Raw genomic sequence first — 25,716 nt, 5'->3', positions numbered from 1 at the left:
CCGCCCGCCTCGGTCTCCCAAAAGTAATGGGATTACAGGCGTGAGCCACCACACCTGCGCTGCTTTTTTTTTTTTTTTTTTTTTTTTGGAGACAAAGTCTTGCTCTGTCGCCCAGGCTGGAGTGCAGTGGCGTAATCTTGGCTAACTGCAACCCCCAACCCTTGGGTTCAAGCAATTCTTCTGCCAAAGCCTCCCAAGTAGCTGGGACTACAGGCACATGCCACGCCTGGCTAATTTTTTGTATTTTAGTAGAGACGGGGTTTCACCATGTCGCCCAGGCTGATCTCAAACTCCTGACCTCAGGCAATTGCCCGCCTCAGCCTTCCAAAGTGCTGGGATTACAGGCGTTGAGCCACTAAGCCCAGCTGAAAAAGATCAAATTTAAGCAAGGAAACTGAGGCAAAATAAGGATATAAAAAAGAAGACAGACCAGGTGCAGTGGCTCAAGCCTGTTATCTCGGCACTTTGGGAGGTCGAGGCAGGTGGATCATGAGGTCAGAAGTTTGAGACCATCCTGGCTAACACGGTGAAACCCCGTATCTACCAAAAAGACAAAAAATTAGCTGGGCATGCTGGTGCACACCTGTAGTCCCAGGAGGCTGAGGCAGGAGAATCGCTTGATCCTGGGAGGTGGAAGTTGCAGTGAGCAGAGATCAGGCCAGCTTGGGTGACAGAGTGAGACTCCATCTCAGAAAAAAAAAAGACAAAGTTAGGGGTCAGGATAGCACACAACTGAATTCTTCCAGGAACAGAGGTCTGCCAGGGAGTACAGGAAATATTCAGGAAAAATGACAAATGCCAGGTTCCCAGTATTAATGCCTTTTTTCCCCTCTCCTGCCGCCCCCAAGACGCCATCTTGCTCTGTCACCCAAAGCTGGAGTGCAATGGCATGATTTTGGCTCACTGCAACCTATGCCTCCTGGGTTCAAGCAATTTTCCTGCCTCAGCTTCCCGAGTAGCTGGGATTACAAGTGGGGCTACCACACCCGGCTAATTTTTGTATTTTTAGTAGAGACAGGGTTCCACCATGTTGGCCAGGCTGGTCTCAAATTCCTGACCTTGAGATCCACCCACCTCAGCCTCCCAAAGTACAGGGATTACAGGTGTGAGCCACCATGCCCAGCCACTAATGTCTTTCTAAAGAGCTCCTAGTTTGCTCTCATAGTAATTTAGCTGGAAAAAACACTGCAAATACTGGAGTTTGGAGATTTTCCATGATTACAACAACCATAAATAAGGTTGCTCGCAACACATTTCAATCACTGGCTTTTCAGTGGATACTGCCACTTTTGAAAATCATCTCCAAGTTCAAAGGAATGAAGTACTCCAAAGTATAAACAGATGAAACCTACAAATATCAACCCCAATTCAGACAATTCCAGGAACTCCACCCATTAAATAATACCAGTAAGAACATTCTGGCTACTCCAGTTTGCTCAGGGCTCCATAACCTACATCTCTTAGCAGTGCTGTGGGGCTGCGTATCCAGCGAGCAAAGGAAGGCAGGGCCACAGCTGGCAGAGTGGGGCTCCTCTCTGCCACAACAGCCTCATTTCCTATGCAAGCTCTTCCTGGGAGGTTCCTCCTCAGGTATAAAAAATAGCCCACCTTGCTGGGCCTGCTAAACCTGCCAAGATCTCTGTTGAGTAAGGCCGTAATTCAGAAGAAACTGAGTCAGAAGAAGCAAACAGACATGGTCCTGGAGTGAGCAGAGACTGCCTGAATGCAAGCAATGGCAAAGAGAGGGAGGGAGGTGAGATGGCTTTGGGGGTGTTTTGCCTTTTTAGTGGATACCGCCTGGGTGATGGCCTACAAGTCTCTTTCAAGGCTTGGGCCACAGAAGGACAGAAGGAGCTGCAGAATGTTCTTGAAGAAAACATCTGTTGAAGGCGGACTGTGCTGTAATGCACAAGGGCAAGTAGAACTCAGTCTGTGAGGGAGTCAGAGCTCCTGGTGCAGTGGAGAAAGACAAATCAACAGCTATAAAATAAGCCCCTCTACTATTTTTCTTACCCCCTCTCTGCTCGTCTAATAATGCATTTTAATTGAGTACTTCTGGGGAGTGGCATGCTTCAACCACAATGGGAAGGACAGATGCCAGACTTTTATGCAAGTACTAAAGCTAATGTCAAGTGGGTTTCTAAGTTCTGTGGTTGAACTTAAGCCAGGGCAGAGCTGGTCTATCTCTGAAGGTGGAGGTAATACAGGTACACAACAGTGGGTGTAGAGAACAGCAGCCTTCTGTGTTAGAAGCTGCCATCAGGGCAGGCCCACCTGGTTGGGAGGGCGGATGGCCAGAGAAAGGGCACTGACCATTAATGGGGAGGTTGGCCAAGGCAGGGGTGGGGACAGAGGCCACACTTACGTGGAGAGAACTTCAGAGGGCAGGTCTGTGATGTAAGAAGGAATCTTCCGCCCAGTCAGGAACTGTGCCACTTCGTTGCTGAAGGTGTTACAGTTGTGTTCGAAGAGGTTGTAGGCCTCACCTCTGTATGTTGAAAGATTTGCAGAACAGATATGAGAAGCCAGCAAGCGTCTATGTGGAATAACTCAAGCTAGGCTGTGGAATAGTGAGCACAGCTCAATGTAAGGACTGTGATTTCCCCTCTCTGATACACCAGAAACATTGCTTATTTGCCAGTCTGGCCATTAATAACTGATTTTTAAGGGAAGGAGAAACTGAAAATACGTGGCTCCTACACAGTTCAGGAGAATCTTCACATTCATGAAAGCAGAGCTCTGGTGTTACTGTTTACCTCATACTGAAATTGACGAAAGCCTCTTTCAGGAAAAGTCGGCTGGAGTTTGTATTTCATCCCAACCCTTCTGCAAACCCTGCTTTTCCTTCTACAAACTTGTCCAATAAAGGTTGAGAACAGCACTTGATTTTAATCAGAAGGAATGAAAAGCCCTTGTTTCCTCTAAAAATTTCAGCAGAAAGTATGCTAGAAGGAATATCTGTATGAGAACAACTTAGAACTCTTTTTGTAGTATAACTGCCCTTTCTTCATGTTAATTAACATGGGCCAGGTCTTGTGCTGAGTGATAAGGATGAAATGATGTGGCAGCTGCCTCCAGGTAGGTGTTGATTATCTAGTTGGGGAGACAGACACCACTAACCACCACCCCTGTCTCCACTCACCGGAATAGGGACTCCCCCAGGGAGGACAGGTACTCCAGAAAGATTTCTTCTGTGACTTCTGTACTCCCCACATCAACCACAGAGTCTGGGGGCCCAAGCAATGTCCCTCCCTAAAAGAGCCAACCCAAAGAAAGTCATTAAATTACCATCTTTACTTTGGCTTCCCACAGTAGATCACAAACACTCTGTTCTGACTTCCCTTTTTTTTTGAGACAGAGTTTCTCTCTCGTCACCCAGGCTAGAGTACAACCTCTGCCTCCCGGATTCAAGTGACTTTCCTGACTCAGCCTCCTGAGTAGCTGGAATTACAGTGCCTGCCACCACACCCAGCTAATATTTTGCAATTTTAGCAGAAACAGGGTTTTACCACATTGGTCAAGCTGGTCTCGAACTCCTGACCTCAAGTGATCCACCCACCTGGGCCACCCAAAGTGTTGGGATTACAGGCGTGAGTCACTGTACCCGGCCTGACTTCATTTTTAACTTTCAGGGCACCCTGGGCAGATGAAGTGTGCTATTCACTATTTGTATTAAGGATGCAATGGCTTAGAAGCAGGGGTGTCCAATCTTTTGGTTTTCCTGGGCCACATTGGAAGAATTATCTTGGGCCACACATAAAATAAACTAACACTAATGGTAGTTGATGAGCTTTAAAAAAAAATCTCTTGACTGGGCGCGGTGGCTCATGCCTGTAATCCTAGCAATTTGGGAGGCCGAGGTGGGTAGATCACCTGAGGTCAGGAGTTCAAGACCAGCCTGGCCATCACGGTGAAACCCCATCTTAAAAAAAAAAAAAAAAAAAAAAAAAAAACTCATGTTTTAAGAAACTTTACAAATTTGTGTCAGGCCACATTCAAAGCTGTCCTGGGCTGCATGTGGCCTGTGGGCTACAGGTTGGACAAGCTTGGCTTAGAACTTTCTGGTGACTTTCCATTGCCATGTGCTGGCAGCATGGTTAGGAAGTCAGGCTTCTTGTTTCTTGCGGAGCCCTGGGAAGCTGATTCTCTTGCAGCTCTGACTCCTGATGCTGTCCACTTATTCAGCTGAGAAAAACGAGAAACCCAGAATCTGAAGTCTCCTTTTGTCCCCAGTATATCTCATCATGAGGACAGAACAGGACAATAGAAATAGCTCACACTTCACAGGCCATCTCTCCATGCCTATTTGCATAAAGTATGCAGCCAGTTTTTCTTCTGACATAACTTGACATCCTGTGTAACAATGGAAAAATGTGAAGGGTGGTGAGAAATCTGGCAGGCTGGCAGTTATTTCCATAATGCAATTCTTTTTTGATCTGTGAGCCTAATCCAATGATGGTGATAGGGCAAGGGAGTTGATGGCTCCTGAAAGGCCTACAGAAAACCCTAAGCTATGGAGTTAACAGATTACCAGAGAAGACTGAAGCAGAGACTGAGGTTGAGTGGGTAAACCAGCCACTGTGGAAGCAATGAGATCAGCAGGGAGAACAAATCTGGGAAGGGATAATACTCCAGAGCAGAGCTCCCTGAAAAGATCATTTATTCACAGCTACTGAGCACCTCCTACATAGCTGACGTTGTTCTGGGCACTGTGGAAAGCACGGTGAGCAAGATACCTATGGTAGGCAGAGAACAATTATCTCAGAGTTGTAAGAGACTAAAAAGTCACTCTTTGACTCCTCTTTTTCACTTATAGGCACTGGGGCTGTGGTGTGGACAAAATAGATGAGATTCTTGTGCTTAAGAAGCTTAGTTTAGCAGGGAAGGGGGATTAAAAAATCCCATAAATCAGTATATAATTATGAGCTGCAATAAGGGTGTGCTGGAAAAGTACAGAATGCCAACAGTACACATGACAGGTGACTTTCCTGGTCTGAGGGGTCTGGGTAGACTTGCCTGAGAAAGTGACACAACTCAAATCTGAAGGAGGGAGAGGCGTAACCAGGCGAAGGATCAGGAAGGCGTACTGATGTCAGAGTTTAAATGTCTAAGGTGTATTCAAAGAATGAGAAGAGAGAGAGAGTTGGGCGGGAACAACCCGAAAGAGGCTGCCAGAGACAGTCAGAGACTAGATCAGGAAGGTCCTGGGAGACCATGCTGAGCTTTCTGGCTTTTATTCCAAAAGCAATGAGAGAATTCTGGCTTATGCAGGGGATTGTTTGAGCCCAGGAGTTTGAAATCAGTCTGGGGCAACATAGGGAGAACCCATTTCTACAAAAAATAGAAAAAATTTGTTGGGTATGGTGGTGCTAACAGTCCTAGCTACTTGGGAGGCTAAGGTGGGAAGACTGCTTGAACCTGGGAGGTCAAGGCTGCAATAAGCCGAGATTGCACCACTGCATTTCTGGCCTGGGTGACAGAGAAGACCTGTCTCAAAAAAAAAAAAAAAAAAAATTCTTCCTATAGGATACTGCAAAAAACCCCCACAAAAACAAAACAAGCCAACAAACAAAAAAACAAAATAAACGGCTTCTTGGTCATTGCTTGAGCACCTGCTGGGACAACACTTGGATAGCTCAGATAGAAAGTTCTGGAAAAGGATATGGGCTTTAGAGTCAGAATCCTGGGTTCTAGGACTGGTGACACTTATTGGCTGTGTAAGTCTGGGCAACTCTTTTTGAGACGGAGTTTCGCTCTTGTTACCCAGGCTGGAGTGCAATGGTGCGATCTCGGCTCACCGCAACCTCTGCCTCCTGGGTTCAGGCAATTCTCCTGCCTCAGTCTCCTGAGTAGCTGGGATTACTGGCACGTGCCACCATGCCCAGCTAATTTTTTGTATTTTTAGTAGAGATGGGGTTTCACCGTGTTAACCAGGATGGTCTCGATCTCTTGACCTTGGGATCCACCCGCCTCGGCCTCCCAAAGTGCTGGGATTACAGGCGTGAGCCACTGCGCCTGGCCAAGGGCAACTCTTGACGCTTCTCAGAGCCCTCATCATTCAGCATAACATCAGAACATCAGCTGCATTCCTATGATGAGCTGGGCACTGTGCTGGGGATGGGGATGGAAGGCCTCAGCTCGCAAGGAGCTTACACAGTTCCCTGTGGAGACCCAGAAACAGCTCATTTCACCATAAGATGTTCTGTGTGAGACAGAAGGACCCACACATGCCATGGGAAAAGAGAGGAGGGCAATTGGCTGGGGTGTCTGGGAAAGGTTTTCTTGAGCTGAGTCTTTAGGTGGCTTTGAGGAACAATGCCAGAGGTCCACAGCAGAAGCAAAGCTCCTGGTCTACAGGAGCCCCCAGGAACCTGAGACTGCAGGACAGAGTGCAGGGGAAGACACTCACCGGGGGGCAGCTAGAGATACCACCACTGCCGAAGAAGAACTCATCCTTGTGCACAACTATGGAGGTGTGCCTGTCACACAGAGAGAGACACAGTGAGCCAGAAAACTTAGAATTTTATTAAAAGCAAACACCATAGTGCAAAGGGAATTTTTGCCCAAGGATAGGACTGTGGTGACCAGCCTTATAAAACCAACCAACCAAAGGTATGAGTATGGTAAATGCCACAGATCATGGGTATTCAATCTTGGCACTACTGACATTTGAGGCTGGATAGCTCTTTGTTGTTCGGGGCTGCCCTGTGCATTCTAGGCTGTTGAGCAGCATCCCTGCCTCCATCCACAAGATGCCAGTAGCATCTTCCTCCCTGTGTGACAACCAAAAATGTCTCTGGACATGGTTAAATATCCCAGGGTGAGAGAGCAAAGTAAGTCCTGATGGAGAACCACTGCTTTAGGGCTTAAAGATTTATAGCATGGAGAGCTAGGTTTCATGCTGGAAGCCACAGACTGAAACCTGAAATGCAGAGAATGCTGCCTTGTTTCAGAAACTAGTCAAAGTAAGGAGACCAACCCAACTTACCAGATGCCTTCCAGTTGTTTCCCTGTGGAGAAAAGAAGAGATTTAGCCACTTGGGACTTGACTAAGTGGCCCCTCAGCCTTGGTAAATTCACTACATCACTCAAACCCAGGGTAACCCGTTACAAACTTCTTGAGGGACTTTTAGAAATGCAACTCTCCTCCAATAAGATTCTTAGCTTGTGATAGAGTGTGTTCTGTTAAGTAAGTTGAAAATAATGAAAGTCCTTCTTTATGAGAATGTAAGATTAAAAACACTGGTACAGGGCTGGGTGCTATGGCTCACGTCTGTAACCCTAGCACTTCGGGAGGCCGAGACAGGTGAATCTCCTAAGGTCAGGAGTTCAAGACCAGCCTGGTCAACATGGTGAAATCCCATCTCTACTAAATGTACAAAAATTAGCTAGAAGTGGTGGCAGGTGCCTGTAATCTCAGCTACTTGGGAGGCTGAGGCAGGAGAATCGCTTGAATCCAGGAGCAGGAGGTTGCAGTGAGCAGAGATCACACTATTGCACTCCTGCCTGGTCAACAAGAGCAAAACTTTGTCTCAAAACAAACAAACAACAAAAAAAACACTGGTATAAAGGTACCCTGGTTTTATGGTGCTATTCTTTCCTCTTTGGGGTCAATTCAGCTATTCCTTTTTTTTTTTAAAAGCTGGGATTAGAGGCATGCATCACCACGCCCAGCTAATATTTGTATTTTAGTAGAGACAGGATTTCACCATGTTGGCCAGGGTGGTCTCGAACTCCTGACCTTGTTTTCCGCCCACCTCACCTGCCAAAGTGCTGGAATTACAGGCATGAGCCACTGTGCCTGGCCTCAGCTATGTCTTTCTAACTTCTCTGTCTCATGTACAGTAAGACTATAGTAATACACTCTACGTTATTACTTATTTCTTCATTGAGGTGAAATCCTTTGGGGGGTGACAGAACAAAACTTTGTAAATGCTATCCATTTAGATAGTGAAGGCAGTGTTATTCTACCTCTATGTGCCAGAAACAATGTTAGGTGTAGAAATGCAAATAGGAACAGCTCACTTTCCTGCTTTTGAGGGGCTCGAGGTCAAATGGACTGAGACACTCAAATAATTAACAAAAACACAATGTTAATACACTGTACCATAGTGGTAAAAACAAGGTGTTAAATATAATATACTACTTTTGTGAGCTTCCACTACCAATGACAAGTAAAGGCAGAAATGGACATTTCTGTGGGAGAGAACATGACGGGCACATGCATGGCTGTGAAGTCTAAAGCCTGCAGGGCAGAGTGAAGGAAGGGTGCAGTGATGGTGGCAAGGGGGAAGAGTGGCCAACAGGATGGCCAGCAAAGCAGGCAGGCCAGGACTCAAAGAGGCCTTGATCAGATCCGTGTTTGGAAAAGGTAACTGTAGCTGTGCAAGAGCAGATGAACTGGAGGGAAGAGAGCAAAGTGAACAGACCAGGGTAAGGAGGTCATCTCAAGAGTCCACAAGAGACACTCTACAGCAGTGCTCAGTAGGCAGAAGAAGGGCAATGAAAGATGTGGAGCACCAGCAAACATCTCACTCACCCCTGTTATCACTTCATTCACATGGTGACATAGTGGATTACTGATTGCTAACTGCTACCTTCACTGTTTGCCCTGTGACTTTTTTGAGACAGAGTCTGTCACCCAGGCTGGAGTGCAGTGACATGATCTCAGCTCACTGCAATCTCTGCCAGGTTCAAGCAATTCTCATCCTCTCAAGTAACTGGGATTGCAGGCATGCACCACCATGGCCAGCTAATTTTTTTATTTTTAGTAGTGACAGGATTTTGCCACGTTGGCTAGGCTGGTCTCGAACTCCTGGCCTCAAGTGATCCACCGGCCTCGGCCTCCCAAAGTGCTAGGACTACAGATGTGAGCCACCATACGCTCAGCATAGCATCCTCAGAGATAGTTAAGAGGACCATATGGGTTAAGATCCTGGCTCTTCCACTTGCTAGTAGTGAATCTTGGGCAAGTTTACCCAGCCTGTCTAAGTCTCTTCCTCCAATTCAAAATTGCTGTGATTGGTAATGATAATGTATAGAAAGCTTCACAGTATGTGGCTGGGTGCAGTGGCTCACACCTGTAATTCCAGCACCATGGGAGGCCAAGGCCGGGAGATTACGAGGTCAGGAGATCAAGACCATCCTGGCCAACATGGCGAAACCTCCTCTACTAAAAACACAAAAATTAAGCCGGGCGCGGTGGCTCAAGCCTGTAATCCCAGCACTTTGGGAGGCCGAGGCGGGTGGATCACGAGGTCGAGAGATCGAGACCATCCTGGTCAACATGGTGAAACCCCGTCTCTACTAAAAATACAAAAAATTAGCTGGGCATGGTGGCGCGTGCCTGTCATCCCAGCTACTCAGGAGGCTGAGGCAGGAGAATTGCCTGAACCCAGGAGGCGGAGGTTGCGGTGAGCCGAGATCGCGCCATTGCACTCCAGCCTGGGCAACAAGAGCGAAACTCCGTCTCAAAAAAAAAAAAAAAAAAAAAAAAAAAAAAAAAAAATTAGCCCAGTGTGGTGGCGCATACCTATAATCCCAGCTACTCAGGAGGCTGAGGCAGGAGAATTGCTTGAACCTGGGAGTCAGAAGTTGCAGTGAGCGGAGACCATGCCACTGTACTCTAGCCTGGGTAACAAGAGCAAGACTTTGTTTAAAAAAAAAAAAGAAAGAAAGAAAGCATGTACAGTATGTGATATACAGATGTTGGATAAATGGAGGCTTTTATTAGGTATGATGACCTTCTTGGGGAAAAGGGCAAAGACTTCTAAAAGATAAAAATAAATTCTACTTCAGACAGGGCACAGTGGCTCACACCTATAATCCCAGCACTTTGGGAGGCCAAGACAGGTGGATCACTTGAGGCCAGGAGTTCGAGACCAGCCTGGCCAACATGGAGAAACCATGACTCTACTAAAAATTCAAAGAAAAATTCACCGGGCATGGTGGCGCTCACCTGTAGTCCCGGCTACTTGGGAGGCTAAGGCACAAGAATTGCTTGAACTTGGGAGGCAGAGGATGCAGTGAGCCGAGATTGCACCACTGCACTCTAGCCTGGGCAACAGAGCGAGACCCTGTCTCAAATAAACAATAGGCCGGGTGTAGTGGCTCACACCTGTAATTCCAGGACTTTGGGAGGCTGAGGTGGGCAGATCACTTGAGGTAAGGAGTTTGAGACCAGCCTGGCCAACCACCCCATTTCTACTAAAAATACAAAATTAGCCAGGCATGGTGGTGCATGCCTATAATCCCAGCTACTCAGGAGGCTGAGGCAGGAGAATCACCTGAACTCTGGAGGCAGGGGTTGCAATGAGCCGAGATTGCACCACTGCACTCCAGCCTGGGTGAAAAGAGTGAAACTCTATCTCAAGAAAAAAGAAAAAAGCCTAAGTTCGGTAGGTCACACCTGTAATCCCAGCACTTTGGGAGGCCGAGGCAGGCGGATGATAAGGTCAGGAGTTTGAGACCAGCCTAGACAACATGGTGAAACCCCATCTCAACTAGAAATATAAAACTTAGCCAGGTGTGGTGGCAGGCACCCATAATCCCAATTACTTGGGACACTGAGGCAGGAGAATCACTTGAATCCTAGAGGCGGAGCTCACAGTGAGCCGAAATCATGCCACTGCACTCCAGCCTGGATGACAGAGCGAGACTCCGTCTCAAAAAAAAAAAAAAAAAAAATCTTCTTCAGTATTGTTGAGTAAAATCTAAGAACAGATTTCAACATCCAGCAAATGATTATGAAATGCTGTATCTATATTATTTATTTATTTATTTATTTTTGAGATGGAGTCTTGCTGTGTCACCCAGGCTGGAGTGCAGTGGCATGACCTTGGCTCACTGCGACCTCTGGCTCCCAGATTCAAGCAATTCTCCTGCCTCAGGCTCCTAAGTAGCTGGGATTATAGGCATGTACCAGTGCGCCTGGCTAATTGTTTTGTATTTTCAGTAGCGACAAGATTTCACCATATTGGCCAGGCTGGTCTTGAATTCCTGACCTTGTGATCCACCCACTCTGCCTCCCAAAGTGCTAATATTACAGGCGTAAGCCACCATGCCCGGCCAAATGCTGTATCTATTTTATATGTAAAATTTCATTCTTGCCACTGCACCCCAGCCTAAGTGACAGAGACTGTCTCAAAAAAAAAGATTCCATTCTCTGCTGTTAGTGTACTTCTGTCTCTGTTCTAATTCCAGAGATCAGTCTGCTTTTCACCAAGAGATCTGTTACTCTGGTCCATAAGACCACAAGTGGGCTGGGCACTGTGGCTCACGTCTGTAACCTCTGCACTTTGGGTGGATCACCTGAGGTCAACAGTTTGAGACCAGCCTGGCCAACATGAGGAAACCCCATTTTTACTAAAAATATAAAAATTAGCTGAGCATGGTGACAGGAGCCTGTAATCCCAGCTACCTGGGAGGCTGAGGCAGAAAAATCACTTGAACTCAGGAGGTGGAGGTTGCAGCAAGCCAAGATCATGCCATTACACTCCAGCCTGGGTGACAAGAACAAAATTCTGTCTCAAAAAAAAACCAAAAACTTGAAGTGGATAGAGGGATCCTAGCAACCCTAGCCTGGGGTTTCTGGGGATAGCATCCTAGAGAATGTGAGGCAGGTTCTGACCTTATCCAAACTGAGCTAAAATTTCACAGAAGTTGATCAGAACCAGACTAGATGCTATAGAGGGAGTGGTAATCCATTTAGGATAAGCATCTTCAAAATCTGGGTTCTACTGAGCTATAAGATAAATTAAGTTAGATTCTGATCTTATCCAGCTGACTCTAGAAAACATACTAAGTCTCCTCTTTCCTGTTTATGTAAAATGGGGAGACACAGTCTCACTCTATTGCCCAGGTTGGAGTGCAGTGGCACAATCTTGGCTCACTGCAACCTCCACCTCCTGGGCTCCAGCAATTCTGGTGCCTCAGCCTCCCAAGTACAGGCCGGGATTACAGGCTTGCGCCACCATGCCCAGCTAATTTTTGTATTTTTAGTAGAGATGGGGTTTCACCATGTTACCCAGAACTCCTGACCTCAGGAGATCTGCCTGCCTTGGTCTCACCAAGTGCTGGGATTACAGGTGTGAACCACTGCACCTGGCCTAACATTGCATTTTAAATAGAGCTTATGTGCCCTTCTGAACTGCCACTTATAAATCAGCTGTTTAAATGGGTACAATTTGTCTATTTGCTTGAAGACATGTAATGATTCAGTGAAACTGTAGAGATTAAGGATACTTGCTTTCTCTTACCTGTTCCTTTCAAATGAAGCTTTTCTCATTTACTTTGGAAGGAATGCTGCATTTACAAGGAGCAAGTATAGTGTAATGAGTAAGAACACAGATTCTGGTGTAGACAGGTTGGGTGACTCCTCCTGGTTTAATTGGTGAACTAATGTTTACTGAGTGACTGCTACATTCCAGGCATTATTCTTAGCACTAGGGATATACCAGTAAACAAGGAGGCAAAAACCTTCTTCATGACACTTACTAGGTGGGGGGAGGGAACAGTCAATAATAATAATAAATCATAACATGTTAGCAATAGTGAGTGATATGGAACAAACAAGAGTAGGGTAAGGGAGTTTCAGGAATGTGACATTTTAGTAAAAAAAAATTTTTTTTTTGGCCGGGCACGGTGACTCAAGCCTGTAATCCCAGCATTTTGGGAGGCCGAGGCGGGTAGATCATGAGGTCAAGAGATCGAGACCATCCTGGTCAACATGGTGAAACCCCGTCTCTACTAAAAATACAAAAAATTAGCTGGGCATGGTGGCACATGCCTGCAATCCCAGCTACTCAGGAGGCTGAGGCAGGAAAATTGCCTGAACCCAGGAGGCGGAGGTTGCAGTGAGCCGAGATCATGCCACTGCACTCCAGCCTGGATAACAAGAGTGAAACTCTGCCACAAAAAAAAAAAAAAAAAAAAAAAAAAAAAAAAAAAAATTTTTTTTAAAGATAGAGTCTTGCTTTATTACTCAGGCTGGAGTGCAGTAGTGCAATCATAGCTCCCTGCAGTCTTGACCTCCCAGACTCAAGTGATCCTCCGACTTCAGCTTCACAAGTTGCTGAGACTATAAGTCTTGGGCCTGGTTAATTTTTTTAGAGACAGGGTCTCACTATGTTGTTCAGCCTGGACTTGAACTCCTGGGCTCAAATGATCCTCCCACCTGCAGGTGTGAGCCACCATACCCAGCTTTGAGCCAAGATTTAAAGGAGGCAAGGGAAAGAGGCATGTAGGGGCAATGACATGCCAGTTTTATCTGAAGGCCTGTAATGAGGCTAATGAGGCTAGAATGGGTGAGGAGGGGAAGGAGAAGATGAGCAGAGGTAATGGAGGACCAGATCACAGAGAACACTGCAGAGGCTGAGAACACTAAGCCTGAGCTGTCCCATACGGTAGCCACTGACCACATGTGGCTATTTAAATTAAAATTTAAATTAAATAAAAGCTCAAATGCAGTCCCTTAGTTGTACTAACCACATTTTAGGTATTCAAAAGCCACATGTGACTAGCGGTTACTTATTGGACAGTGCAGCTCTAGAACATTTCCATCACTGCAGAAAGTTCTACTGGATACACTGTTTAAACTTCAGTTTCCTATTCTGTAAAAAAAAGCATAATAACAGTGCCTGCCTCATAACATTTCCAGTATTAAAAGTGACGATACATGACATATGCCCAGCACAGGGTCTGGGACATAATACATGCCCAATAAAGGCTAACTCATTTCTTCTAGGCTTTATAATTTGAAAGTTTTATAGCTGTTCTCATAGTACCCTGGTATTGAAACTATTTATGTGTCCTTCTTCCTAGTTAGACTACAGCTGCCTCAATAACCAGGAAAGTTTCTTATGCATATATATGTATATTTTTTTGTGGGAGGGGGGATGGAGTTTTGCTCTTGTCACTCAGGCTGGAGTGCAATGGTGTGATCTCAGTTCACTGCAATCTCCACCTCTTGGATTCAAGTGATTCTCCTGTCTCAGCCTCCGGAGTAGCTGGGATTACAGGTGCAGACCACACCACTCCTGGCTAACTTTTTGTATTTTTAGTATACATGGGGTTTCATCATGTTAGCCAGGATGGTCTCCAACTCCTGATCTCAGGTAGGCCACCCACCTCAGCCTCCCAAAGTGCTGGGATTACAGGCGTGAGCCACTGCACCCAGCCTCTTACGCATCTTTGTAACTCTAGCACCTAGAAAAGGACCTGGACCTGAGATGCAACATGAACATCTGTTGAGATGAGCTGTTCTGTTTAGTTAGCTCTGTTAGCTGACACATAGTGCTATTGAGGACAAAGTTCCTAACCCCGATTTGGGCTGCCTGGCTTGTTATTGAAATGACTCTGCAATCCTGGCATACTGCACTCCCAGTCTGCTGCTGTCCTCTCAGATGTGCATGCTCAATGACCCAGGAGTACAGCTGACAGGTAAAGATGTATCATCAGCTCAAACCCATTCCTACTAAACAGATTTTTGGAGAGGGGCCTCTTATTTTACCCCTGAAAAACAACTAAAAAGTTGCAGAATACAAACCCTACTTTATTCCTTTTTTTTTTTTTTGAGACAGAGTCTCACTCTATCGCCAGGCTGGAGTGCAGTGGTTCAATTCTGGCTCACTGCAACTTCCGTTTTCTGGTTTCAAGCAATACTCCTGCCTCAGCCTCCCGAGTAGCTGGGACTACAGGCACACGCCACCCACGTCTGGCTAATTTTTTGTATTTTTTAGTAGAGACGGGGTTTCACCATGTTGGCCAGGATGGTCTGGATCTCTTGACCTCGTGATCCACCCACCTCGGCCTCCCAAAGTGCTGGGATTACAGGTGTGAGCCACTGCTCCTGGCCTATACTTCTTTATATCCTTTGTATCATCACTAAATTTGCCTGTAAGCTACACACACTTCCTATTCAACTGTATCAAGGTACACTTAGGATCTCATCCATCCATACAGTGGAGATAGGAATTACAGAAAAAAGATACCCTTATTTACTCATTCATTCTTTTTTTTTTTTTTTTTTTTCCTGAGATGGAGTCTCACTCTGTTGCCCAAGCTGGAGTGCAGTGGTACAATCTCAGCTGACTCCAACTTCTGCCTCCCGGGTTCAAGCAATTCTCATGCCCAGTTAATTTTTTAATTTTTGGTCGAGATGGGATTTCATCACGGTGGCCAGGATGTCTCAAACTCGTGACTTCATGATCCACCCGCCTCGGCCCCCTAAAGTGCTGGGATTACAGGCGTGAGCCACCAAGCCCAGCCTATTCATTCTTTCACTTATTCATTCATCCACCAAATACTTGGAGCCTACAATAACATTAAAAATAGATTGAGTGAATTTACATCCTTTCTTTTTTTCTTTTGAGATACAGTCTCTCTCTGTTGCCCAGGCTGGAGTGCAGGGGCACAATCTCAGCTCACTGCAACCTCCACCTCCTGGGTTCAAGCGATTCTCCTGCCTCAGCCTCCCAAGTAGCTGGGATTACAGGTGTGTGCCTCCACGCCCAGCTAATTTTTGTATTTTTAGTAGGGATGGGGTTTCACCATGTTGGCCAGGATGGTCTTGATCTCTTGACCTTGTGATCTGCCCACCTCGACTTCCCAAAGTGCTGAGATTACAGGCGTGAGCCACCCCTCCCAGCCTACATACATTCTTATTTATCTGTTTTTGAGATGGAGTCTCACTCTGATGCCCAGATTGGAGTGCAGTGGCGCAATCTTCACTCACTGCAACCTCTGCCTCTGGGGTTCAAGTGATTCTCCTGCCTCAGCCTTCCAAGTAGCTGGAATTACAGGTGCCCACCACTGTACCTGGCTAATTTTTTGTATTTTTAGTAGAGATGGGGTTTCACCATCTTGGTCAGGCTGTTTTTTTGTTTTTGTTTTTTTTTTGACAGAGTCTTGCTCTGTCACCAAGCATTAGGCTGGAGTGCAGTGGCCGATCTCAGCTCATTGCAACCTCTGCTTCCTGGCTTCAAGTAATTCTCCTGCTTCAGCCTCCTGAGTAGCTGGGACTACAGGCGCATGCCACCATGCCCAGCTAATTTTTTTGTATTTTAGTAGAGACGGGGTTTCACTATGTTGGCCAAGATGGTGTTGATATCTTGACCTTGTGATCCATCAGCCTCGGCCTCCCAAAGTGCTGGGATTACAGGCATGAGCCACCATACCTGGCCCCTACATCCTTTCTTTCTTTTTTTTTTTGAGACGGAGTTTCACTCCTGTTACCCAGGCTGGAGTGCAATGGTGCGATCTCGGCTCACCACAACCTCCGTCTCCTGGGTTCAAGCAATTCTCCTGCCTCAGCCTCCTGAGTAGCTATGAATTTTTAGCTACCTACGTATTTTTAGTAGAGACAGGGTTTCACCATGTTGACCAGGATGGTCTCGATCTCTTGACCTCGTGATCCACCCGTCTCGGCCTCCCAAAGTGCTGGGATTATAGGCGTGAACCACCGCACCTGGGCCCCTACATCCTTTCTTAAAGTCTTCCTTAGTTATACTTATTCTCTCTCTTATTTTTTATTATTTTATTTATTTTTTGAGACAGGGTCTCACTGTATTGCCTAGGCTGGTTTTGAACTCCTGGGCTCAACGATCCTCCTGCCTGAGCCTCCAAAGTGCTAGGCTCAGCCAATTATTCTTATTCTCATAATATCTTTAGTGGGTAGAGTAGAGCAAACATTTATTTACATCATTTTACAAACAGGTAAATAAAGATACATGGTTTGTCCAGCAGAAAAACAAGATGGAGCAAGATATGAAGATAAGCTTGTTGGAGGAGAAGCTTGGGTAGAAGTGAAAGGTTTGCTGCTTTGCAGTCTACTCTTTCAAGGTAAATGATAAGGGCCATGGTCTTGACATGATGCCAGGCATTGGAAAGTGAGACTAGATTGATACATATATTTTTTTCTTTTTTGAGACACAGTCTTGTTCTGTCAACCAGGCTAGAGTGCAGTGGCACAATCTCAGCTCACTGCAACCTCTGCCTCCTGGGTTCAAGCAATTCTGGTGCCTCAGCCTCCTGAGTAGCTGGGATTAAAGGCATATCCCAGGCCAGGTGCTGTGGCTCACACCTGAAATCTCAGCACTTTGGGAGGCCGATGCGGTGGATCATGAGGTCAGAAGTTCAAGACCAGCCTGGCCAAGATGGTGAAACCCCGTCTCTACTAAAAATACAAAAATTAGCTGAGCATGGTGGCAGGCACCTGTAATCCCAGCTGCTCGGGAGGCTGAGGCAGGAGAATTGCCTGAACTCAGGTGGCAGAGGTTGCAGTGAGCTGAGATCATGCCACTGCACTCCAGTCTGGTGCCTGGTAACAGAACAAGACTCTGTCTCAAAAAAAAAAAAAAAAAAAAAAATTAGCCAGGCATGGTAATGCATGCCTGTAGTCCCAGCTACTTGAGAGGATGAGGCAGGAGAATCTCTGGAGCCTAGGAGGCAGAGGTTGCAGTCAGCCGACATCATGCCACTGCACTCCATCCTGGGTGACAGAGCAAAACTCTGTCTCAAAAAAAAAAAAAAAAAAAAAAAACTAAGACAAAGCATAATAGATGGCATTCAAACATAAAAAAACTCTCTCTGATTTCAATAAACTGTACGTAATCTTCAAGTTAAGTTCAAGTCTCAATCATTTTCATTATCAATACTTCCTAAATAACTGCTCCGACTGGTCACTGAGGACACAGAGGAAGGGAACAGAGTCCTTGCCCTCCAGGAGCTCCAGGCTCTTGGTGAAGCCTTTCTGACATGGCTAGCCCACCATGACCTCTCTGACTTCAAGGCCTAAGATAGTTGCTGCACCACTCACTCACTTTGGTACCCAATCATAATCTCTTTTATATTGCTATCAAATGTTATATGTGTATATTCATTATTTAAAGGAAAACAATATTTTTTTTTTTTTTTTTTTTTTTTGAGACGGAGTTTCGCTCTTGTTACCCAGGCTGGAGTGCAATGGCACGATCTCGGCTCACCGCAGCCTCCGCCTCCTGGGTTCAGGCAATTCTCCTGCCTCAGCCTCCTGAGTAGCTGGGATTACAGGCACGTGCCACCATGCCCAGCTAATTTTTTGTATTTTTAGTAGAGACGGGGTTTCACCATGTTGACCAGGATGGTCTCGATCTCTTGACCTCGTGATCCACCCGCCTCGGCCTCCCAAAGTGCTGGGATTACAGGCTTGAGCCACTGCGCCCGGCCTAGGAAAACAATATTTTAAGAAAAACTCCTGGAGTCGGCGGGGTGGCTCATGCCTGTAATCCCACCACTTTGGGAGGCTGAGGTGGGTAGATCACCTGAGGTCAGGAGTTCAAGACCAGCCTGAACAACATGGTAAAGTACCGTCTCTACTAAAAATACAAAAATTACTTTGGGAGGCCGAGGCGGGTGGATCACGAGGTCAAGAGATCAAGACTATCCTGGTCAACATGGTGAAACCCCGTCTCTACTCAAAATACAAAACATTAGCTGGGCATGGTGGCGCGTGCCTGTAATCCCAGCTACTCAGGAGGCTGAGAGAGGAGAATTGCCTGAACCCAGGAGGCGGAGGTTGCGGTGAGCCGAGATCGCGCCATTGCACTCCAGCCTGGGTAATGAGTGAAACTCCGTCTCAAAAAAAAAAAAAAAAAAAAAAATACAAAAATTAGCTGGGCATGGTGGCACTTATCTGTAATCCCAGCTATTTGGGAGGATGAGGCAGGAGAATTGCTTGAACCTGGGAGGCAGAGGTTGCAGTGAGCCAAGATCATGCCATTGCACTCCAGCCTGGGCAACAAGAGTGAAACGGTCTCAAAAGAAGAACTCCTGGAGGACAGAAATCATGTCTTATCTTTTATTGCATTACTATTGTACTACAAAATGAAGTAAAGAACTGAGTACAGAGTAAAGCCTCTCATATTCATTAGACGGCATTCTGCCAAGGAATGTATATATTCTGTGTCTCCAAATCTTTAAATCTGAAAACAGTTTTGAAATGGGCTTGTAAAGAAAAATAAACATGATGCATACACACTTGCACCAGAAAATAATAAACAAATATGAAGTACTTCTTACCACAATTAAAAAACATATGCACACCTTTGCATGTACTTTGGCACAAAAAGAGGTCAAGAAATTTAAAGAGCAGCCAAAATTATTAAGAGGATGAACTGAAGGACAATTATAATAGCTAATTACCTTAGGCAATCAGTGACTCTGGAAAAAAGGTACAATCAGGCTATCTGCTCAATTAGAATGCTAAGGATAATTTTGGGACTATTTTTCATGGTGAGTGAAGAACTATAGAACAGGAATGCCTTCATGGGAGGCAATTCTAGGAGGCTGAAAATAGGACAGGGTAAAACTATGGAATTTACATTGCTTCAGGAAAGGGGAATTACCTTGGGCTTTATACAGTCCAATACTGAACTGCGATAGAGCTAGATAAGGCCTCCCATTGGAGAACTGACATAACTGAAGCCTGAGAGGGTACTGCGGTTGAGGTCACACAGATTCAATCTGGAAAAATGGAGGCTAAGAGGCATGATCATAAATCTAGAAGATTATGAGTGGCACATACATGTTGAACCCAGATTTTTGTCTCATCCAAACTTGAAACATTTGGCAAAGGATGCCTTTATAAACTTCAGGAAGGTGTCTACTTTACTTCAATTATAAGGGAACGTATTACATATTAGAGGTGGTATCGCAAAATGACTGAAAACACCAGCTCTGGAAGTCAGACTGCCTGTGTTCATAACCCAGCTCTACTACCTAGCAGGACTGTGACCTGGGGCAAATTCCTTAACACTCCATCTCTCAGGTTCCTCAGTTGATAAAATGGAGGTAGTAACAGGACCTATCTCACACAGTTGTGTCCAGGATTATAACGTATACAAAGAACTCAGAAAAAAAGGGTCTGACACAACTGGGCGTGGTGGCTCATGCCTGTAATCCCTGCACTTTGAGAGGCTGAGGCGGTCAGATCACCTGAGATCAGTAGTTCGAGACCAGCCTAACCAACATGGAGAAACCCTGTCTATACTAAAAGTACAAAATTAGCTGGGTATGGTGGTGCATGGCTATAATTCCAGCTACTCAGGAGGCTGAGGCAGGAGAATCATTTGAAACCGGGAGGCAGAGGCTGCAGTGAGCCAGGATCCACTGCACTCCAACCCAGGCAACAAGAACAAAATCCTGTCTCAGAAAAAAAAAGGGGGGGGGGATTTGACACATGATAAGTTCTCAGTAAATACTGGCTACTAATATATTTCTAGAATTCATCATACAAATGAGGAAACAAATTGATTTTTCTTTTTTTTTTTTTTTTTTTTTTTTGGAGAAGGAGTCTTACTCTGTCACCAGGCTGGAGTGCAGTGGTATGATCTCGGCTCAGTGAAACCCCTGCCTCTGGGTTCAAGCAATTCTCCTGCCTCAACTTTCTGAGCAGTTGGAACTACAGGTGTGTACCACCATGCCCAGCTAAGTTTTGTATTTTAGGCCGGGCACGGTGGCTCAAGCCTGTAATCCCAGCACTTTGGGAGGCCGAGGCGGGCGGATCACAAGGTCAAGAGATCGAGACCATCCTGGCCAACATGGTAAACCCTGTCTCTACTAAAAATACAAAAAATTAGCTGGGCGTGGCGGCGTGCACCTGTAGTCCCAGCTACTTGGAAGTCTGAGGCAGAATTGCCTGAACCCAGGAGGTGGAGGTTGCAGTGAGCTGAGATTGTGCCACTGCACTCCAGCCTAGTGCCTGGTGACAGAGTGAGACTCTGTCTCAAAAAAAAAAAAAAAGTTTTGTATTTTAGTAGAGACTGGGTTTCACCATGTTGGCCAGGATGGTCTCAATCTCTTGACCTCGTGATCCGCCTAGCTCAGCCTCCCAAAGTGCTCGGATTACAGGCGTGAGCCACCATGCCTGACCCAACAAACTGATTTTTTAAAAGTTCAAACATATTTAGGAATGGGAAATCAATATATGCCTACTTATACAGAACTGGGACATACCTGACTTTAAGATTAGTGGTTCAGCTGTCTCATCAAAAAAAAAAAAAAAAAAAAAAGATCAGTGGTGTCTGAATGGGATGAACCAGTAAAAGTAGGCCTATTTTCCTTAAACTTTCTTTTTTTTTTTTTTTTTCTTTCCCTTTTTAAGACAGAGACTTGCTCTGTCGCCCAGGTTGGAGTGCAGTGGCATGATCTCAGCTCATTGCAACCTCCGCCTCCTGGGTTCAGGCAATTTTCCTGCCTCAGCCTCTTGGCTAGGTGCAGTGGCTCAGGCCTGTAATCCTAGCACTTTGGGAGGCTGAGGGGGGCAGATCATTTGAGGTCAGCAGTTCGAGACCAGCCTGGCCAACACGGTGAAACCCTGTGTTTATTAAAAATACAAAAATTAGGCCAGGCGCGGTGGCTCAAGCCTGTAATCCCAGCACTTTGGGAGGCCGAGGCGGGTGGATCACAAGGTCGAGAGATCGAGACCAACCTGGTCAACATGGTGAAACCCCGTCTCTACTAAAAATACAAAAAATTAGCTGGGCATGGTGGCGCGTGCCTATAATCCCAGCTACTCAGGAGGCTGAGGCAGGAGAATTGCCTGAACCCAGGAGGCGGAGGTTGCGGTGAGTCGAGATCACGCCATTGCACTCCAGCCTGGGTAACAAGAGCGAAACTCCTCTCAAAAAAAAACCAAAAAACAAAAAAACAAAAATTAGGCCGGGCGCGGTGGCTCAAGCCTGTAATCCCAGCACTTTGGGAGGCCGAGGCGGGTGGATCACGAGGTCAAGAGATCGAGACCATCCTGGTCAACATAGTGAAACCCCGTCTCTACTAAAAATACAAAAATTAGCTGGGCATGGTGGCACACGCCTGTAGTCCCAGCTACTAGGGAGGCTGAGGCAGGAGAATTGCTTGAACCCAGGAGGCGGAGGTTGCGGTGAGCCGAGATCGTGCCATTGCACTCCAGCCTGGGTAACAAGAGCGAAACCCCATCTCAAAACAAACAAACAAACAAACAAAAACCCCAAAATTAAAATAAACAAATAAAAATTAAAAATACCCAGCTACTCAGGAGGCTGAGGCAGCAGAATTGCCTGAACCCAGGAGGCGGAGGTTGCGGTGAGCCGAGATCGCGCCATTGCACTCCAGCCTGGGTAACAAGAGCGAAACTCCGTCTCAAAAAAAAAAAAAAAAAAAAAATTAAAAATAAAATACAAAAATTAGTCGGTGTGGTGGCATGTGCCTGTAATCACAGCTGCTCTGGAGGCTAAGGCAGGAGAATCACTTGAACCTGGGAGGTGGAGGTTGCGGTGAGCTGAGATCTCACCACTGCACTCCAGCCTGGGCAAGAGAGCAAGACTCATCTCAAAAAAAATAAAAAGGTCTCTCTTGTTATTTTCTGTCTCGGCACCCAGTTTGCTTCCTGTGTAGCAAGGCACTTGTGCAATTTGTAACTAAGTATTTGCTTATGTATTTATTTTTAATGTCTTTCCCATTAGTTAACTCCATGATAGCAAAGAACATCTTTGTTTATTATATCAACCTCATTTACCTTAACATGTTGACTAGCATGGAGCAGACACTCAATAAACATCTGCTGAATGAATGAAATGATTCCTGGCCTGGAGCAGTGGCTCACACTTGTAATCCCAGCACTTTGGGAATCCGAAACGGGTAGATCACGAGGTCAGGAGTTCGAGACCAGCCTGGCCAATATGGTGAAACCCTATGCCTACTAAAAATACAAAACTTAGCTGAGTGTGGTAGCGCGCACCTGTAATCCAAGCTACTAGGGAGGCTGAGACAGGGAGATAGAGGTTGCAGTAAGCCAAGATCGCACCACTGCACTCACTCCAGCCTAAGCGACAGAGCAATACTTCATCTCAAAAAAAAAAAAAAAAAAAAAGAAGAAGAAAAGAAATAATGATTCTTAAGGCTCCTTTCAGCTATTACCCAATAATTATTAGGTAATAGGAAAAAAATATACATTGTAAAAGGGTAGGCTTTTACTTGGGGTCTAGGATATATCTGATTCTTCACCATGATAAAAAAAAAAAAAAAAAAAAAAAAAAAAAACACAACTAAATGGCTCCATTCCAAGAAGTTTAGTTAGAACTTGACTGATGTAATCTATTAATGAGTAACAGCTTCCTCAGTGACTTTGTAAGTTTTGCTTTCAGATATGCCTTACTCATTTTAACAACTGGTTATCTAGGCCCAAACCCCTGTCAAATAATGGGTTGGCTACATAAGAATTAGTGAGAAGCTCATTAAAAAAATAGATTTTTTGGTGGGGAATGGTGGCTCAAGCCTGTAATCGCAGCACTTTGGGAGGCCGAGTCGGGTGGATCACAAGGTCCGGAGTTCAAGACGAGACTGGTCAACGTGGTGAAACCCCGTCTCTACTAAAAATACAAAAATTAGCTGGGCGTGGTGGCTCGTGCCTATAATCCCAGCTACTTGGGAGGCTGAGGTAGGAGAACTGCTTGAACCGGGACCGGGAGGTGGAGGCTGCTGTGAACCAAGATGGCACCACTGCACTCCAGGCTGGGCTACAGAGCAAGACTCCATCTCAAAAAATATATATATAGATAGATAGATAGACAGAGATAGATAGATAGATATAGATATAGATTTTTGGACCAAAATGCCAGGAGATTCTGATTTAGTATTTGTGAAGTAAAGCTCTAGAATCCATGTAATTAAAACTTTTCTCATTTTCAATAGATAGTCTGTGCATGTAATACACAGTTCCAGAGGTAAGAAGCAGTTTATAGCAAAGTTTCTCTTCTACTCCTGTCCCCCTGGCATCGAGTTCCCCTTTCCATAAGTTACTGCTGCTACCAATTTCTTGTGTATCCTTATGGGTAATTATTTGCCTAAGCAAGCACATATATATCCTTTGATTTGCATATTTAAAGAGCTGTTCTAACCTTGTCTTTTTGAATCTCATTTAACAATATACGTTAGAAATGAAGGTATCTGCATTTTTTTTTTTTTTGAGACGGAGTTTCGCTCTTGTTACCCAGGCTGGAGTGCAATGGCGCGATCTCGGCTCACCGCAACCTCCGCCTCCTGGGTTCAGGCAATTCTCCTGCCTCAGCCTCCTGAGTAGCTAGGATTACAGGCACGTGCCACCATGCCCAGCTAACTTTTTGTATTTTTAGTAGAGACGGGGTTTCACCATGTTGACCAGGATGGTCTCGATCTCTCAACCTCGTGATCCACCCGCCTCGGCCTCCCAAAGTGCTGGGATTACAGGCTTGAGCCACCGCGCCCGGCATGGTATCTGCATTTTTAACAGGCACCCTAGATGATTTTGATGTGAAGCCAAATACAGAAACCACTCATGGGCCCACGGTTGTGAAATTAAGTTCGATTAACTATGACATACTAGAAACTCAAGGATATTGAAAGATGCCCTCAAAAGTAGCCTGGCTTACTTGACCTCTGCCCCCTGGTTTCACAGAGATGAACTAAATCATTCACCATTGTCTCCACAGAAGCCAGGAAAAACTAGCCATTCAAATGGATGTTGTCAAAGCTTCAATTTTCAATTATTGGAATTCTTTCCTGTTGATGATTACCCGAAATTACAAACCTGATAATTCCTATGTTACTGAAGGCATTCCTCTATTTAAGTTGGAATGAGGTTTGATGGTCACTGAATGAGGGCTGATTTAATGGAGCACAACCGAAAGGCTTTCCTTACTAATCCTTATTGACACAACCTCATCCAACTCTCCCCCAAAACTGCTTTCTTGCCATTTGAAACTGTGGGGAGAAGACTGCTTGATGAATTCTGGAGTTCCAGGCTTCTGTAGTCCTGATTTGACATACCTGGGGGCGATGGCTATCTCACCCATCCCACCTAACCCCGGGACTGCAAAGGGAGTTTCCTTTTGGCACTTAGGCAAGGTTCTCCGAGGGCCACCCCACCTCCGCAGTGTCTCTGTCACCACGAGGGGCACCGCGCGGAAAGCATCCTCATCTTCCCGACACCGCGCCAAGGAGGCAGGAGTGCACCGGACTCCCGGAGCGAGAGAGGGAACCCGCCGGGATCCAGCGCTGGTTTATCCCATACCCGCGTCGAAGGGGCTTTCGAGGGCTCGGTTTCTGCCCGAGCCCCCTGCAAGGGGGAGGCGTGACTCCTCCATCCCTTCCTCCTGGATTCAAACGTTAGGATGGTATCTGCGGGGCTAAAACGGCCCAAACCTCAGACCACTCTCTTCTCCACTCGGGCTTTTCTAATATTCTCTGGGCCATGTGTCTCCCCACCTCGGCCAGCCGCCACCGTCTGGCCTGGCTCCCGCCCTCCCGCCCACCTGGCCCCTTCCCCCTCACCCAGCATGATGGGGCTGAGCCGCCGGGCCAGGCCCTTGGACAGGTCGTACACGTAGAGCTTCACCGGATAGAGATTCGGCGGCTCCATTCGGACCCGTGGCGACGGCGGCCACGACGGCCCTCGGGCACCCGGCAGCGGCTTGGACCTTCCCGTACCCGACCGGGGTGGGAAGCGGAGGGAGGAGAAGGCCCGAGCCCAGGCCCGGCCAGAGGGACGGGAGAGAGGCCGCCCTGAGCTGCTCGCGCCTCCACACCCGCTACCGGCAAAGACTACTGTGAGGTGACAGAGAGGGACAGGGAGGGTCCATACGAAAGAGGGGGAGGGGACAGGGATAGGGACGCATTTCAGCGCATGTGCGTACAGTCCTGACGCGAGCGGGGGCGGGGCTCCGC

The 25,716-nt window shown here is 46.3% G+C and overlaps 1 protein-coding gene across 1 annotated transcript in view; it reads right to left on the bottom strand.

The window, feature by feature from the left end:
• The window catches only part of DESI1 (desumoylating isopeptidase 1), a 29,231-nt gene extending 3,560 nt beyond the window's left edge, over nt 1-25,671 (bottom strand). The window contains exons 1-5 of the mRNA XM_003932825.3: nt 25,324-25,671; nt 6,989-7,010; nt 6,410-6,479; nt 3,143-3,252; nt 2,366-2,488 (exon numbers count right to left, since the gene is read on the bottom strand). Of these exons, the coding sequence (XP_003932874.1) occupies nt 2,366-2,488; nt 3,143-3,252; nt 6,410-6,479; nt 6,989-7,010; nt 25,324-25,411 (413 nt within the window). The 5' untranslated portion in view covers nt 25,412-25,671. The remainder of the gene's footprint in view (nt 1-2,365; nt 2,489-3,142; nt 3,253-6,409; nt 6,480-6,988; nt 7,011-25,323) is intronic.
• Nucleotides 25,672-25,716: the final 45 nt, after the last annotated feature.

The sequence above is a fragment of the Saimiri boliviensis genome, chromosome 21 (genome assembly GCF_048565385.1).
Source record: "Saimiri boliviensis isolate mSaiBol1 chromosome 21, mSaiBol1.pri, whole genome shotgun sequence".
NCBI classification, from domain to species: Eukaryota; Metazoa; Chordata; class Mammalia; order Primates; family Cebidae; genus Saimiri; species Saimiri boliviensis.
The sequence above is the reverse complement of the archived record's forward strand: the minus strand, read 5'-3'. Positions and strand labels throughout refer to the sequence as shown.